Genomic DNA, 15,752 nt, shown 5'->3' with positions numbered 1-15,752 from the left:
GGAGGGGGCCAAGCTAGGACGAGAAAACTTGGGTGGAACCAGAGGGTGGAGGGCCTTGAATTCCAGGATCAAAAGTTTAGCTTTTATATTGTGGGCAACCACAGTCTTCAAAGGTCACAGAGGAAAGATAAGACCCCAGTGCGTAAAATGCTTCAAGGGGATTCTGCACGGGAGACAGAGGAGATGCTCAAGAATTACATCCTACAGATGAAAAAGGAAACGATTCCAGGGAGGAGGAAAAATGGGTTTTGTCGGAAGATGCTGGTGTAGTTGCATAAGGAGCTCACCATCCAATATAGATGATGAGAAGGAATTCACAGAAGATGGGAGCGAGACCAGGTGACAGGATGGATATAAGACCCTGGAATGTGAAAGATTAGAATGAGCTCAACCTGGTGAGGGAAACCAAGGACATCAAAAAGGACTTTAAAAGCCATATTGGAAGAAAAAGGATCGGAGAATGGGTGGATGAGACCTTTACTTGGGGAGGGTGAGATGAGGAGGTCTTAGAGAAAGTAGAGCTTCATTCTCTTGTTTCTCTTTTTTCTGCCAAGGAGAATTACCTTGGCAATCAATTGATCAATAAACATTTATTCTAGCAATAGACATTTACACCGGAAATAATAAAACAAAAATGACTCATGGGGAGTTGATAGCTGAGATAAGTAAGGAGACGGCAAGAGAACACCTTGAAAGCTTTCCTTGAATTCAAACCACCTGATCCTGCTGAAGTTCATCCTTGGGTCCCGAAAGAAAGAACTGGAAAATTTGTTGGCTGAACCATTGTAGGTGTTAATTCAAAGATCAATGGAAACTGGGAGAGGTACTTACTGCAAGATTGGAGAAGGCTGAGTGAGCGAATTTTCAAAAAAGGGAAGAGAATAGTCTTCCAGTGTGCTTGAGTTTGACTGGAATTCCTGGGAAAATTCTAAAACAGATTATTACACAGTTGGCAAACATCAAGAAAGGGAAGCGGGGGAGGCAGATAGACCAATACAGAGGAACAAACCTTGACCCGCCGTTGCTGGAGTGCTACCCAGAGCAGTAGCAGAAGTCCCGGGTGGGCACTGCTACTTTCTCTGGCCTTGGATATGAGCCCTATTTGTTTCCATTAGAAACACAGATAAAATTGTTCATATTTTGAAAACAAAAATGGGAAGCAGTGATTCCAGAGCATCAGCCTGGTTTCATAAGAACAGGCCTTTGGAGATGAACACGGTTTCCTTCTGTAATAGCATCACTAGCCTAGTAGATAAAGGGAACGCTGTAGATGGAGTTTTCCTGGATTTTAGCAAAGCTTTTGATAAAACATAGACAATAATGTAATCAGATGCATTCAAACTCAGTTAGATGGTTGGACTTGAGTAGTTAATGCTTTGATGATTGTTGGCAGGTCTGCACTGGAGGAGTCTATGCGTTTTTAGCGTTTTAGTGTTTCTACCCGTGTTTTACGGATGAAGGTGTAAAGGATGCGCTCACCAATTTTGCAGATGTCACCAACCAGAGAGAGACGGCTGAAACACCCGGCCACATTGAGGAGCCAAAAGGACCTTAACAGACTGTAGCATGGGGCTGAATCTATTAAGATGAAATTCAATAGGGATCAATGTAAAATGTGGCACTTGGGGACCAAATCAACATCACAAAGCCAAGATGGGGAGAAGCAGAGATGGCAGGGGCTCTGAAGAGGGTCCAGGAGGCTTGTTTAGTGCTCTGCAAATTCAGTATGAGTTGGCGGAGTGAGGTGGCAGCCCACAAGACCCCAGCGACCTAAAGCTTTGACGATGGGAATAGCTTCCACCCGCTCTTTGGCCCAGTGACGTGGCGTCCTTCCTCCTCCTCACACAAGACTCATCCGGACTCCAGGCACCGGGGACAGCCGATGAAAATGCAGAGAGTTGGGATTCTACCTTGTCTCATGTGAGGAACAGTGGGAAGGCACCAAATTAAAGGAGGAGTTAGAGTCCTGAGTGCCATGACCCGGTGCTCCTGACGCTTGGTTTTATTCTCACTCTATACTTTAAGTGTGTGCTCACTCTCCTCTAGGCTAAAGCGTATTTTTGTGGGAGCGTGCACCCTGAGTTTTTAGGGAATATTTTATAATTATTGTTTTTGCTATTCTATTTGAATGAATGCCTTTTCTAAGAGCTAGTTGTGTTTACTGGCATATCGTTAATGGGAAGTTCCCCAGTGGGGGCTTGTGAGCCCCCTACAATATTAGCAGTAGTCATCCCAGGGTAACCCCTTGGAACCTGAAATAGCAGTCACCGCTCTGAGGACTCGCCTGTCTGGGCAACTGCAGGTCTGGGGAGCAGCCCAGAGGCCACGCGTACTACATAGATGTGAATCACCACTGTCATAAGGCACCCTTTGCCTGGCACTATCTGTAATAGCAAAAAGAGAGCACATGGAATCCAATGAAGGGTTCATCATGAGAGGAGTGCATGAAGAAGCTATAGCATGAGAGTGTCACTGGGCCCTACTTTGCCAGAAGGGATGACAGATGGGAGGGATCGAAGGAACAAGGGGACAAAACGATGCGTTCAACTAATCAGGGCGCATTTTAAAGCACCTACTATGTGTCAGGCAATACGCTGGGTGCTGGGCCTACAAATACAAGGACTGACATCCCTCCTTGCAAAGAATCTTACATTCTAATGAGGACGGCGACAAGTACAAGTGAACATGGACGGAACAGAAGGAGGCGCTTTCCAAATAGCATCTCATTACATCTTCACAACAGCCCTGAGAGGTAAGAGCTGGTATGATCCCCATTCTACAGATGAGGAAACTGAGGCAGGCAGAGGTGGTCACTCGGCTAGTGGACTTGAACTCAGGTCTTCCAGCCTATGACTAATAAACACGATCTACGCAAAGACAAGGTGGTTTGGGAGGGAAGGGGGGGGGGGACTAGCAAAGGGGGGAGGGAGGCCAAGAAAGGCTTCATCTTAAAAGAAGAGAAGGGCAGGGTGAGGCAGAGATGAGTAAGGAAGCATTCCTTCCAGGCCAGGGAACCAAGTAGTGATGCACACTGAGTTAGACTATGGAAATGGGGTTAATTTCAGATCAAAGAGAAGGTAGAAAACCCACTCCCGACTTTTCATTTAAGGAAGGAAAGAGCACGGCTCAAAGGTCGGTTACTGGTTCTGCTGAGACACAATCACTTCCGTTTGCTGTCTCATTTAATTGTCTTGGGATCCCAGTTGAGTGGATTCACCTGGGAGTAGCCCCAGGGTTTGTGGGATGGGACAGAGCTTTTGTCCATACACAACCCACTGGGTACCAGTGCAGGCCTAGAGCCGTCCCTCAGGTCTCCTTTTCTTTTTCTTCTTCTTTTTTAACTGAGGCAGTGGGGTTAAGTGATTTGCCCAGGGTGACACAGCTAGTAAGTGTCCGAGGCTAGATTTGAACTCAGGTCCTCCTGACTCCAAGGCCAGAGCTCTATTCACTGTGCCACCTAGCTGCCCCCGCCTCCTTTTCTGCTTCAATCTGTCTTAAGCGATGGATTTTGTACCCCTTCTTGCGGGGAATGCCTGGCTGCTTGGCCATGCCATACTGCCATGGAAGTTTTGTTCACCTCAGATTCGGACAGCACTGATTTCGTTGCCTCCTGGATCTGGGGACCCCAACCTAAAACACTCCGATCGGTGGGTTAGCGCATTGTAAGACCATCGGGGCGAGTCCACAGTGGGACCCGGCCGCGGAGCGAGCTAACAGGATCTCAGGCAGCTTTCTGGGATGGTGATGGCGGGGGGCCCAGGATTGATGACTCACTTTGCATAGACAATGCCCAGCAACAGACTAAAGCAGTAATGGATTTCTCAGGTGTGATGCCCAGGCCAGCCTGTAGTTAGCTCCTTCTCACTGCTCAGTGAAAGACTTCGCTGCTTCTGGTTAACGTTTTAAACATAAATTCACTGGGCTCTTTTGTTTTCACGTCCCCTACAACGCTGCCTTCGGGAAGGCTGGCCCTGGTCTTGGTGGCCGGCCAGGTGGTGACTCGGAAACCTTCCAGCCCAGCGTCCTCAGGGGAAATGGGCTCAGGCAGCTTGGGCTAAGGTGACACGGGGAGTGGGAGTCACAGCCCGCTCTCCTGGCCCCAGGGCAGCTCTTGCATCTCCATGGCAGAGGCGCGGAAGGGGTGGGACAGAGGAGACCCTCGAGAGGTAGTCTGGGGACAGGCAGAACCGGGCACCCAGAGGCGGGGCCTCGGCGGTCACTCCATCTGTGATGGAGCCGGGAGTCTCCGTCCCGTCCCTATCCCCAGCCTGTTCTACCAAAGGCTCCAGGTAGGACCGAGGCTTCTCTTTCTTGGTCGAGCTGAGTTCCTGCTTCCGAGGGGAGAGCTCTTTCACCGCTGCCTAGCGTTTCTTCTTCTAGGGTACTTTCTCTGACTTCTGGGTTCACTTTGCTGTTTGCTACGTGTGTGGGTATTTAACAGCAAAGGAGACAAATCACAGACACAAAGCCTGGGGTCCTCCTCTTCCCCAGTAATGAACAGCGATCAGGAGTTAGCTCGCTCGAGCCTAAGACCCCTGTCTCCCAGAACAATACTATTTAAGGGAGCAGTTGGATATGCTTCTAGCTCAGTAGCCCCTCTCTGAGGAAGGTAGAATGGTGGCCTCTGGCCCCAAGCTCCTTTAGAGAGAGGTAGGGGAGGAGAGACTGGAGATAGATGTTCTTACATGTCTCTCTTCCAGCGCCGCAAGTGAGGGACAGCCCTGTCTATGGATGGGCCTTGCTACATGTGATTCCAAAGTGTTTGGCACAGAAGAGAGAGGCCTGTGTTCACGGTGGAAAGAGAAGATCTCTGCCCAGATTCCACCTCTGAGGCCCAGTACCCATGTGATATGGGGCAAGGCTTTCGGACTCCTCACCTGTAAAACGGGAGGAGGGCAAACTGGATGGCTTTCTAGCTCCAGCGCCTCCATTTACCCTTTTTGTCTTTTATTGTTTTTGCCAGTCTGAAGAGGTGAAATGCTACTGATCTTAATGTGCGTTTCTCTGACTGTTATTGTTATGAACCAGACTTCATATACGGTTATTGCTAACTTGCATTTCTTCTCTGGAAAACTTCCAGTTTCTATCATTTGACCACTTTGTTCTTACATGTTTGAATTGTGCATGTACACATGCGTGCGCACACACACACACAATCTTCAAAAAAGCACTTGCTAAGTACCTTGGAATTAGGGCTTGATAGGGTTATATTTTGTATTTAGAGACCTAGATTTAAATCATGTGTCTTGGCTCTTACTACCTGTGCGGTTTCGGGTAAGTCAGTAACCTCTGTCAGCAAGCCTCAGTTTCCTCGGCTGTAAAATAGGGAGGCTGGACTGGTCCCTTTAAGGTCCCAGCCATCTATGATCCATGTCGCGTCTCACGGGCTGGTGTGTAAGCTCAGGAGCCAAGATGGAGGAATAGAAGGAAACTGCACAGTGAACTCCTCTCCGCCCCCAACTCCTCCAAATAGATCTAGAAAACACTCCGAGTCAAAGCCCGATGGAAAGAGCCCCAGAGAACCACTTTACCAGCTCAGGTCAACAGAGGAGACAGACCGAGACGTCTTGGGACGCCGGGGACAGGGTCTGGCCAGGAATGTGCATGTGCAGCACTACCAGGCAGGGAAAGGCTGTGCTCCAGGGCAAGAAGAGGTCCCTGACCCAGCTTAAAGGGGCCTAACCTCGGGCAGGACACAACTGCAGCCTTGGTGTTCGCTGCTCGGGGTCAGCTGACACGTCCTGAGCTGGCCTGCTCCTGAGGGAGCATTCCTGGGGCTCAAGTGTCCAGGCTGGTACGGAGCCAAGAGCAAGTTCAGAAGCAGGCAGCAGTTGTGTGGCTCAGACCCCAAGTTTTTATAAATGTTACGAGAGTGTGAAGGGGAAAAATAGAAAAGAAATGAGAGAAAGGAAGAATTGGAAAGGGAATTAATAACTTGGCATAGAGAGGTACAAAACCTTGGCCAATGACTTCACAAAATATGAAGAAATACTATAACGAAGTCAAAAGGCTGAAAAAAATAGAAGGAAATGTAATGTACCATGTAGCAAAAACTCACCTGGAAAACAGATTGAGGAAAAAAATTAAGGATGATTTAAGATGAATTTAAGAATGAATGAAGCCATGACCAAAAATAAAAGCCTAGACATCCTATTTCAAGAAATCATGAAAGAAAAGAAAACTTCCCAGATCTCTTCGAACCAGAGGGTATATTGGAAATGAAAAGAACCCATTGGTTACCTCCTATAAGAAACCCCAAACATCATAGCCAAAATCCAGAGCTTCCAGGTCAAAGAAAATACATTGCAAGCAGCAGAAAGAAGGAATTCAATGACCAAAGAGCCATAGTCAGAATTACACATGATTGAATAGCTACTACTTTAAGAGAGCGGAGAGCTTGGAATAAGATATTCCAGAAGACAAAGAATATAGGTTTACCATCAAGAAGAACTCATCCATTAGAACCGACTATATTGCTGCAGAGGGAAAAATGGACCTTTAGTAAAATAGAAGGCTTCCCAGCATTTCTGATGAAAAGACCACAGCTACATAGAAACTCTAAAGTGCAAACACAGGAGTGAAGAGAAACATAAAAAAGGTAAACCTGAATGAACAAAGATGAAGGACTGCTTACATTCTAATGTGGGGAGATGCTACGTGTGCGTCCCCATGGAACCCCATCATCATCATGGGTTATAGGTCTATGATCTTGGCTCCATCACACACCCAGGTGTCCATCTGTAAAAATGTGGGGGTCCCACTATGGTTCTCCAAGCCCAGGGTGCACATCCCACCTCAGCACTCAGCGAGCTCAGGGCCTCAGTAGCCCCATCTTACAGATCACACTCTCAGTCATTCTCCCCATCCTACATTCCCCGTCCACCTCAGAGCTGTGAGGAAGGCACTTTGCTTTCCAAGCCTTTACGTGTGTTGTTGTCAATCCTGATGCTGACACAGACTCGCCGTGAGACCTCTGAGCTTTAATTTACCCATCTGTAAAATGGGTATAGTAACCCTCACACTCCCTGCCTAACAGGGCTTTGGGGAAATGCTGCATAAACCTTAAAGGTCTAGAAATACAAGCTATCAGTGGTTAGCCACCACATGACCTCACCCTCAAAAGGCTTGGCCAAACTCCCTCTTGGGCATCGCCCAGTTGTGGTACCATACTTCAGGATGAACGTACTGTAGTGTCTGAAGGAGAATGAAGGTGCTGGACACCAAGCCTTTAAGGCACTAAGAGAAGGACCTGGGGATGCTTCATTTGGGGAAGACCCAGGGATGGTGGGAGAGAAATCCCGGCTGTTTTCAAGTCTTTGTGGGGTCCTTCCATTGTACTTCGTCTGAAAAAGATCTGGGGGTCTTAGCGGGCTACAAGATCACCATGGCTCGACAGTGTCATATGACCACCAAAAAGCTGCTGCTTTGATGTTGGTGTAAGCACTCAGCAGCAGTACCTGGAGCACTGTCCTCTACCCAGGTAAGACCACATCTGGTATACTGGGGTCAGTGTGGGCACCACAGTGTAAGTATACTGTTAAGCTGGACAGTGTCCAGAGGGCAATCAGATGACCTTGGGTTCATGCCAAAAGAAACACATCACTCATCAGAAAACACCAATCCATATTGTACAACATATTTAATAAATCAAGCAACATGCTTATGTTAACCAAAGAGAGACATTAAACATAGTTTTTAAAACAATCTTAAAATCAGCAAATCAAACACAAAAGAAAACCATCCAAAATAAGTACAAAGGAAAAAATCATCAGGGAAATGAATGAAATCAAAAACAAAACAATTTCAAATGAATAAGATGAGTGTGGAATTAAGGATCTCTAGCGGATAGAGCCCTGGGCTTGGAGTCAAGAAGACCTGAGTTCAAATCTGGCTTCAGACACCAGTTGTGTGACCCTGGGCAAGTCACTTCACCTCTGTTTGCCTTAATCCACTGGAGAAGGAAATAGCAAATCACTCCAGTATCTTTGCCGAGAAAACCCAGAATGGGGTCATACAGAGTCGGACGTGACTGAAACGGCTGAGCGAGCTCCCTCTCAGCTCGAATATCTTCTAAGAAAATACTCTAAGAAAAAATATAAAGTACTGACCAAAGAGCTTTAAAAACTTCACAGAAATCTTGGGGTCACTCGGCCCCGGGGAGCCATCCTACTATCACAGTGCAGCAAGCACGGTAAGCGGTTTGCCGCGGTGGCTGTGAGCACGTTCCTGCCCATCTCTGGGACTCCATCTCCAAAGTCCTTTCCTGGTTTTGTCTGAACAGGACGCGATTCCTCCTGATTGGCTACGCCACGATAAGCTCAGGGGTCCTTGGTGGCTGGTGAGCGCCTAACGATTCCCGGTCTTCTGCACGAATCTGCGTAACTGCTTGTGGGGGAAATTCTGGTGCGACTTCGGGGCCGGGTTTGGCCACGCGGTCTGACGGGAGGTAACTGGGTTTTCACATTATCTAAGACTTAAGACACAAGCTTTCTGAGAGAATTTCTATTTGTCTCTTAAAGAGATCAGCTGCGCAGGAGGTGCAGGCCACTCCACTCTGGCTACGTGTCCAGGACAGCGTCAAACGGCCATTCAGACCGGCGGCATAATCACACAGGGAAGTGGATAAATCTGGAAGACAAGAAAAGGGGCTATTACTTCCTGGCTGTCACTCCTCGCCAGGCCGGATGGATGTTTGCTCGATGACTTCTGGCCCCAGTGCTAAATAAACAAGGCTTATTCTAAGACCGGCTGAGGGCACATGTGCTCCCTGGGTGCCCCTGCCAACCCAAGTGCTTCTGCCTTACCCATGGGACAGTCTAGAAGCTGATGGAGTCGTACGGTTTAATGCGGTGGTTTTCGAGAGCCGACATCAAGACCGTCTGCAGCATTCTGTAGTTGGGCTTCTCTTCATACTGGAGAGCCATCGCTCTGTTCAGGTAGGCCTCTAGAGCTTCTGTCAACAGAGAAGGACTTCCATAGCCCCGACTCCTCATAAGAAGTTCTCAGGCCCAGGGAGGGAAAAGGACTTGCCCTCAGCTCCACACCCACTGACCGGAAATTTTCTGAGGACTCTCAGCTGGACTGAGAGATTTGGATGACCTCCCAGGGTATCTGGGTCGCCTCTCCGAGTTTTGCACATACGGAATCTGAGTTCCGCAGAGGGGAAGAGACATCCTCAAAGTCCCGCTGCCAGCTCGGAGAGCGCATGGTCCAGTCCCCTCCTCTTCTGATCGCAAATCCCAGGACCAGATAGGGGAGACTGGCCAAGGCCACACGACTCTGCCAGAGATGATCAGTCCACCCACCCTGCTCCTCCTGAAGAGGGGCTGAGGCCAACCAGGTCACCACGCACCAAGAATCCCCAAATGGTGGGGCTGGAAAGGAGACGCACAAGTGACTGAAGCCTAAGCCTGAGCTAAGGCCCAGAGAAAGAGAGCCCTCGCCAGAAGTTACAAGGGGCCTCCAGGTTAACCTGCTTCATCCCGGAAACGGAGGACTGCAGAGAGGAAAGGACCTCCCCAAGGCCACTCGGCAAGTCAGCAGACGTCTCACTGCTGGAAATGAGGCAGGGAGCAGGGCCTTCTCAGAAGAACCTGGCCTCAGGAGCCAAGCAGAGCTCCAAGGAAGACTCATCTCCCATGCTGGGGAAGGGGAGCCGGAGGGACTGTGCCCTACGCAGGTTCATAGTGTATCCCCTACAGGGAGGGAGTCTTGGCCCCGGCCCACCCTGGCCTTCTCCCTTCAGAACCCACCTGGGGGCTTTCTTTGGCCACAAGACTGCCTCATGAGCTCAGCCGCATTGTGGAGGAACCTGTCAGACCCAAAAGACAGCAAAATAATTTGTCAGGGATGACTCTTTCCACTCTGGTCCTCTACCACTGACATTCAATGTCCCTTCCCAACTCTGATGTTCTCCGATCTTGTTTCACAGGGCCTCAGATAAAGATAAAGTGCCCTCTAAGCCTTCAAGAACCAGAGGCTCATCCATAAGTGGTCTACCATCTCCCTGTTCTTCCTGTGAATTTTTGCATTATTTTATCCAGTTCTATAAAGTATGCCATTCATATTTTGATTAAATATGCAATTACGTCAAGAAGGGTAGCATCGCCATCTGTATATCAGCTTGATTTAACTATGTACTCTGAAGAGATCGTCATAAATTTGGCCTTTTTTCCTATAAAATTGTTTTCTGATAGCCAGCACTTAGACAGCACTTTAAGCTTCACAATGTGCTCTGCAAACACTATTTCTTATGTCGGTCTTCTCAACAACCCTGGGAGGGAGGTGCTATGATTTTTACAATTGTCTCTCTGTAAGGCCTGTATCTATATGGATACTAATGAATACATGTTGTCATTATTTTGTAGGACTTTTCTCCTAACAATTTCTTGCTTTTGTGGATGGCATACAGAAATGATTTTTCCGGGTTTATCCAAGAGCCTGTGATTATGCTGAGACTATTGAATCTGTTGATTCACTTGGGTTTTCTAAATAAACCATCATTCTGTCTGCAAGTAGAGACAGTCTTAGTTTTAGCTTTCTCTTTATAAATGTTCGCTCTCCAAGTCAAGTGGATCTGTGATCTCGCCGATGACGATACTCCCTCTGACAGTGCGGCCGGGGACCCATGTTCCCATCTGTCCGTGCATGCATGCATCCATCCACCCACCCACATCCATCCATCCATGCCTTCTCCTCCACATGACCCTTGGCTGTATCCTCCTGTGCTCCAGGCCATCCACACCATGTGCTGTAAGCCTCTTGTACATTTCCTGACATCGTACAGTTAACTAAGGAGCACACGGGCTGTCCCTTGGGGGTCCCTGGCTGTTGATACATGACACAGCTCCTTCCTTTTCCAGGTATACAGATCTCCGATATCCCGTAAGCTGTTTTTCCCATATAGTTACTGTTAGAAGCATACCGCAGCCTACCTGTGCCCATCAAGTGCCTCCCTATTGCCCTTTGGGTCATCTGTAAATAATGTTTCAGAGACCATGGTATTCGATGATTTGGCAAGCATACAGAATCATCAGAAGAATGTTGATGTTAACAAGATGGGCCTTTGTTTCAGGGAGAAACTTGGGGTCATCAAAAACACTACGCAGTTTCCCAAAAACAATGAAATGGGAGTCAACAATTCTAATCTTTCTATTGAGGGGCCTTACCATATGGCCTGCCTAATGTATCCTAAGGTCGGCTAGGCCCTGTCATTCACCTTGCTTTCACACCTTCAGACCCCCAGGCACTGGCATCTAAACTACTCCTACACCCTGGGCCTTGTCATCAGCCCTGGTACTGATCTGGGGGGACTTCTGGGCTTTTTCATCTGCCCTGCAACTTCATGAGCTCTTTTAGAGGTTGTCTGCCCCATTTCAGGGAACACCTCAGAGTAGGAACCATCTTCCTTTCTCTCTCTGTATCTCAGCACCTAGCACCGGGCTGGGCACATAATGATTGGCACTTCGTAAATTCTTTTTCATTCCCCCTGTTCTCCTCCTCTCCAGTTCTGGGCCCAGTTCACTGTCCATGACATATAAATACCAAAAGGGCCAGCTTTACCGGCTGTCCATCCCACTCTATCCTAGCGTGGCCAAGAGGCGTTTGTCATTTCCCCAACAAGATGACTCACGCATATTCTGAAGTTGTTCAAGATTTCTTAAAAGTCATAATGACGACAGAGACTGTTCAATAACCTTCTGATTATCAACCTGAAGTGAGGCATCAAACATGGAGATACATACTCATCGGAGGTGTTTAGATTTATAAATAAAGTGTTTAAGTGTATAAAAGGCAAAGGATTACAAGGGAAACCAATTATACTGAAATTCAGCTATCACAATACATTAAAGAAAACTACCAGTTAAGAAGCCCTGCTCTAATGTTTCTATTTCATAAAATTCTTGATCTCAAAATGCTTTTGTCTAAACGCTGCGGAACAACCCTTCATTACTTTGCTTTTCAGTGGTTTAAAATACACACACACACACACACGCACACACGCACGCACACACACACACATACACACACACGTGGATACTGAATTTTATCATTATCTGCATCTACCGATTGAATCCCACCTTAAAGTTGCTGATACAACTTCTTATGGCACCTTGTGGCTCTGAGCTTTGTGCCTCCAGCACCGACATTCTGTGTTCTGCGTCCTAAGATCGCAGCCAACTCTGTCTCTGCATGTTTTGGGTCAGTCCTTCTTAGGCTGAACGATTTGATGTTCTTCTCTGAAGCTGTCTGCCTCTTCGAGGTGCCGTCCCATCTATGGCTTTCCCTCAAGTCAGACTCACCTTGTTTCCAGACCCATCCGTCGCCTTGGGCCCTGAACACCTTCTCCATCAACAGAGGACTCGTGTCTGGAGCTTACCTCTCCTTCTGCCTCATGACCGCCTGGGCATCAGGAAGCTGACCGGTCCATGGCAGGGCCCCGTACAGCCACTTCAGAAGACAATAGCCGAGGGCCTGCATGTCGCTCCGGCGGGAGGGATCTGGGGAGAGGCCAACAAAGCTGCTATTTCTAGAGCGTATCAAGGGTGGCAAAGCTCTTTCTTCCAAACAACCGCGTAAAGGACCAACCGGCCAGGAGCATCACCTCCACGTTACGGATGAGGACCCTGAAGGGCCGAGCGGAGGCTGAGCTCGGCCCGAGGCCGGAGCTGAGGCCTGAACACGCTTTTTGGCTGGCGTGTTCAGTAAGCACGCTTTCCATTCCATTCTGTGCTCGGGGAGGCAGAGTGGGGCATCATCTCGTGATCCAGGACCACGGGCTGATGGGGACCTCGAAGCCGTCCATGTCCAAGCCCCGAAACTAGGGCCTAGAGAGATCGAGAAGCTAGGCTTGAACAGCAGAGTCACGGCAGAGCTGGAAGGGACCTCGGAGATGACGTCATCCATATCCCCCATTTTAGAGATGGAGAAACTGAGGCTCAGAGACAGAGGCAGGGAGATTTACTCCTGTTATACAACAAATCAGTCTCAGAACCGAGATCTGATGTTTTGGACCTGGAAGGTGATCAGAGATCTTACTTGTCAAGAAGAAGAAATGGAAATCCAAAAACAGAAATGACTTGCCTAAGGTCATAAAGCTTTAGAAATGCAAGAGAGTTCAGAGGTCACTTAGTCCTACCCCCTCCTTCTACACAGAGTGGAAGGACTTAAACAAGACGGCAGCTTTAGAAATGGGAGGGTCCTAAAATCTCACACAATATACGAAAATGAAGTCAAAATGAGTCCACGATTTAGATATAAATGCTGATACTGTTAGCAAACTGTGAGCAAGGAATAGTTTACCTATCAGATCTATGGAGAACAGAAGAATTCATGACCAAACAGGAGATAGAGAACATTACAAAAAGCAAAACAGATAATTTTGATTACGTTAAATTGAAAAGTTTTTCCACAAACAAAGCCAATGCAACTAAGATTAGAAGGAAGGTAGAAAATTGGGAAAGAATGTTTACAACCAGTCTCTCTGATAAGGGCCTCATTTCTAAAATATATAGAGAATTAAGTCAAATCTATAAGAATACAAGTCATCCTCCAATTGATAAATGGTCAAAGGACATGAACATGCAGTTCTCAGATGAAGAAATTAAAGCCATCTATAGTCATATGAAAAAATGCTCTAAATCACTACTGATCAGAGAAATGCAAATCAAAACAACTCTGAGGTACCACATCGCAACTATCAGATTGGCCAACATGACAAAATAGGAAAATGATAAACGTTGGAGAAGATGTGGGAAAACTGGAACACTAATGCATTGGTGGTGGAGTTGTGAAATGATCCAACCATTTTGGAGAGCAATTTGGAACTATGCCCAAAGGGCTATAAAAATGTGCACACCCTTTGACCCAGCAATAGCAATTCAAAGAGATCATACAAATGGAAAAGGAACCACATGTACACAAATATTCACAGCAGCTCTTTTTGTGGTGACAAAGAATTGGAAATTGAGAGGATGCCCATCAATTGGGGAATGGCTGAGCAAGTCGTGGTATATGAATGTGATGGAATACTATTGTGCTTTTTTTTTCTTATGAAATGATGAACAGGCTGACTTCAGAAAAACCTGGAAAGACTTGTATGGACTGATGCTGAGTGAAGTGAGCAGAACCAAGAGAATATCGTACACAGTAACAGCCATGTTGTGAGATGACTAACATTGATAGACTTAACCCTTCCCGGCAATACAAGGATCTAAGACATCTCCAGAGGCCGATGGAAAATGTTATCCACACCCAAAGAAAGAACTATGGAAGTTGAATTGCTATTTTTTTTCTCTTCTGTTACATTTTGTTTCCTCTTTCTGGTGGTTCCTCCTATTGGTTCTAATTCTTCCTTACAACATCACTAATGTGAAAATATGTTTAATAGGAATGTGTATGTATAGCCTATATCAGATTGTGCGCCGTCTTGGGGAGGGTGGTGGAGAGGAAGGGGGAGAAAAATTTTAAACTCAAAAGCACATGGAAGTGATTGTTGGTAAATCAAAAAAAATTAATAAAAAAAAAAGAAAAGAAAAAAGGTCAGTCTTGTCCATACCAAATTCTTAAAATCTAGCCTGCTTCTATTGGTGACACAATAAGCTTTGTCTCTGACTGAAAAAAAAAAAAAAAAGAAATGGGAAGGTCCTTAGAGACCCATGTGGACCTCTACTAGGGGGTGAGTAAAGGGCTGGCTTAGGACAGAGGCTAAGGGAGGAGGGCTGCTAAATAGTCACCTCTGAGGACTTCAGACCCACCGGCCTCGATGAACTGCAGTGTCGGGCACTGAAAGAACGCGAAGATTGACCGCTGACTCACCGTCAGAAACCTTTGAGAGACCGCAGAAGGCGGAGGAGAACACAACGAGCAGCAGAGGAAGCACAAACGCCCCAACTCTCAAGAAAGGGAAGAAGATGAGATCCTTAAAATGATGAGCAAAGGCGCCTCGCTCGGATCGACGGAAAGCTTCCAGGCTGTCCTGCTGGATGGCTGGACGGGAAGGGGGGTAGAGGAGGTCACTAAGGGATCCCAAAGCTCGGCCTAGAAGCACGGCAGACCAACCGTGCTCTCTTTTTTCAAAATGTGTTTTATTTTAGATAATTAATTTTTAGTTTTCAACATTCACTTCCATAAGATTCTGAGTTTTAGGTTTTCTCCCCCACCCAAGACGGCGTGCAGTCTGATACGGGCTCTCCACTAGTCACGACGTAAAGAAGGGTTAGAGCTGAGGGAGGACCCCGAGAGCAAAGCAATGGAATGAAACAGCGAAGGAAAAGGAGAGCGGACAGCGCACTTCCCCCGCATTCGGACTCCCAGTTCTCTCTCCATCGGGAGTCTTTCAACCTTGTTTTCTTTCGGACAGGGTTCAAAGACTCGCAGAGCGTGGGGGCTGTCGTACACGCAGTTTACGAAGGTTTTGGCAAAAGATTTGACAAATTTCTTCACTTCATCCTTGTGAAGAAGATGAAGAGAGACAAGCGAGTGGCTTTGGCAGGGGCTGAACGGCTGGATCCACAACATAGTCAGTGACCATCAGATCGACGCGGAAGGCCCACAGCGGAGCGCACAAAGCATCTGAGCCTAGCCCGTTGCCGCTCCCCATTTTTATAAATAATCTGGACGACGGCATAGACGGCTTACTTATCCACTTTGTAGAAGTCACAAAGCTGAGAGGGAAAACAAGCAAGCCAAATGGGAGAGCTGGGATCCAAAAAGATCATGACGGGTTAGAATTTGGGGAAGACTCCAATAAC

General features: G+C 47.3%; 1 protein-coding gene across 1 annotated transcript in view; it reads right to left on the bottom strand.

Moving 5' to 3' along the window:
- Positions 1–7,959: 7,959 nt before the first annotated feature.
- Positions 7,960–15,752, bottom strand: part of LOC114041558 — a 26,277-nt gene continuing 18,484 nt past the window's right edge. Inside the window, exons 10-15 of the mRNA XM_027860067.1 lie at positions 15,162–15,388; positions 14,818–15,085; positions 12,380–12,500; positions 9,753–9,811; positions 8,805–8,953; positions 7,960–8,628 (exon numbers count right to left, since the gene is read on the bottom strand). Of these exons, the coding sequence (XP_027715868.1) occupies positions 8,817–8,953; positions 9,753–9,811; positions 12,380–12,500; positions 14,818–15,085; positions 15,162–15,388 (812 nt within the window). The 3' untranslated portion in view covers positions 7,960–8,628; positions 8,805–8,816. The remainder of the gene's footprint in view (positions 8,629–8,804; positions 8,954–9,752; positions 9,812–12,379; positions 12,501–14,817; positions 15,086–15,161; positions 15,389–15,752) is intronic.

The sequence above is a fragment of the Vombatus ursinus genome, unplaced genomic scaffold, assembly GCF_900497805.2.
Source record: "Vombatus ursinus unplaced genomic scaffold, bare-nosed wombat genome assembly UNPS02014175.1, whole genome shotgun sequence".
Lineage (NCBI taxonomy): Eukaryota > Metazoa > Chordata > Mammalia > Diprotodontia > Vombatidae > Vombatus > Vombatus ursinus.
Note: the sequence above shows the minus strand (reverse complement) of the source record. Positions and strands in the feature narration are given on the sequence as shown.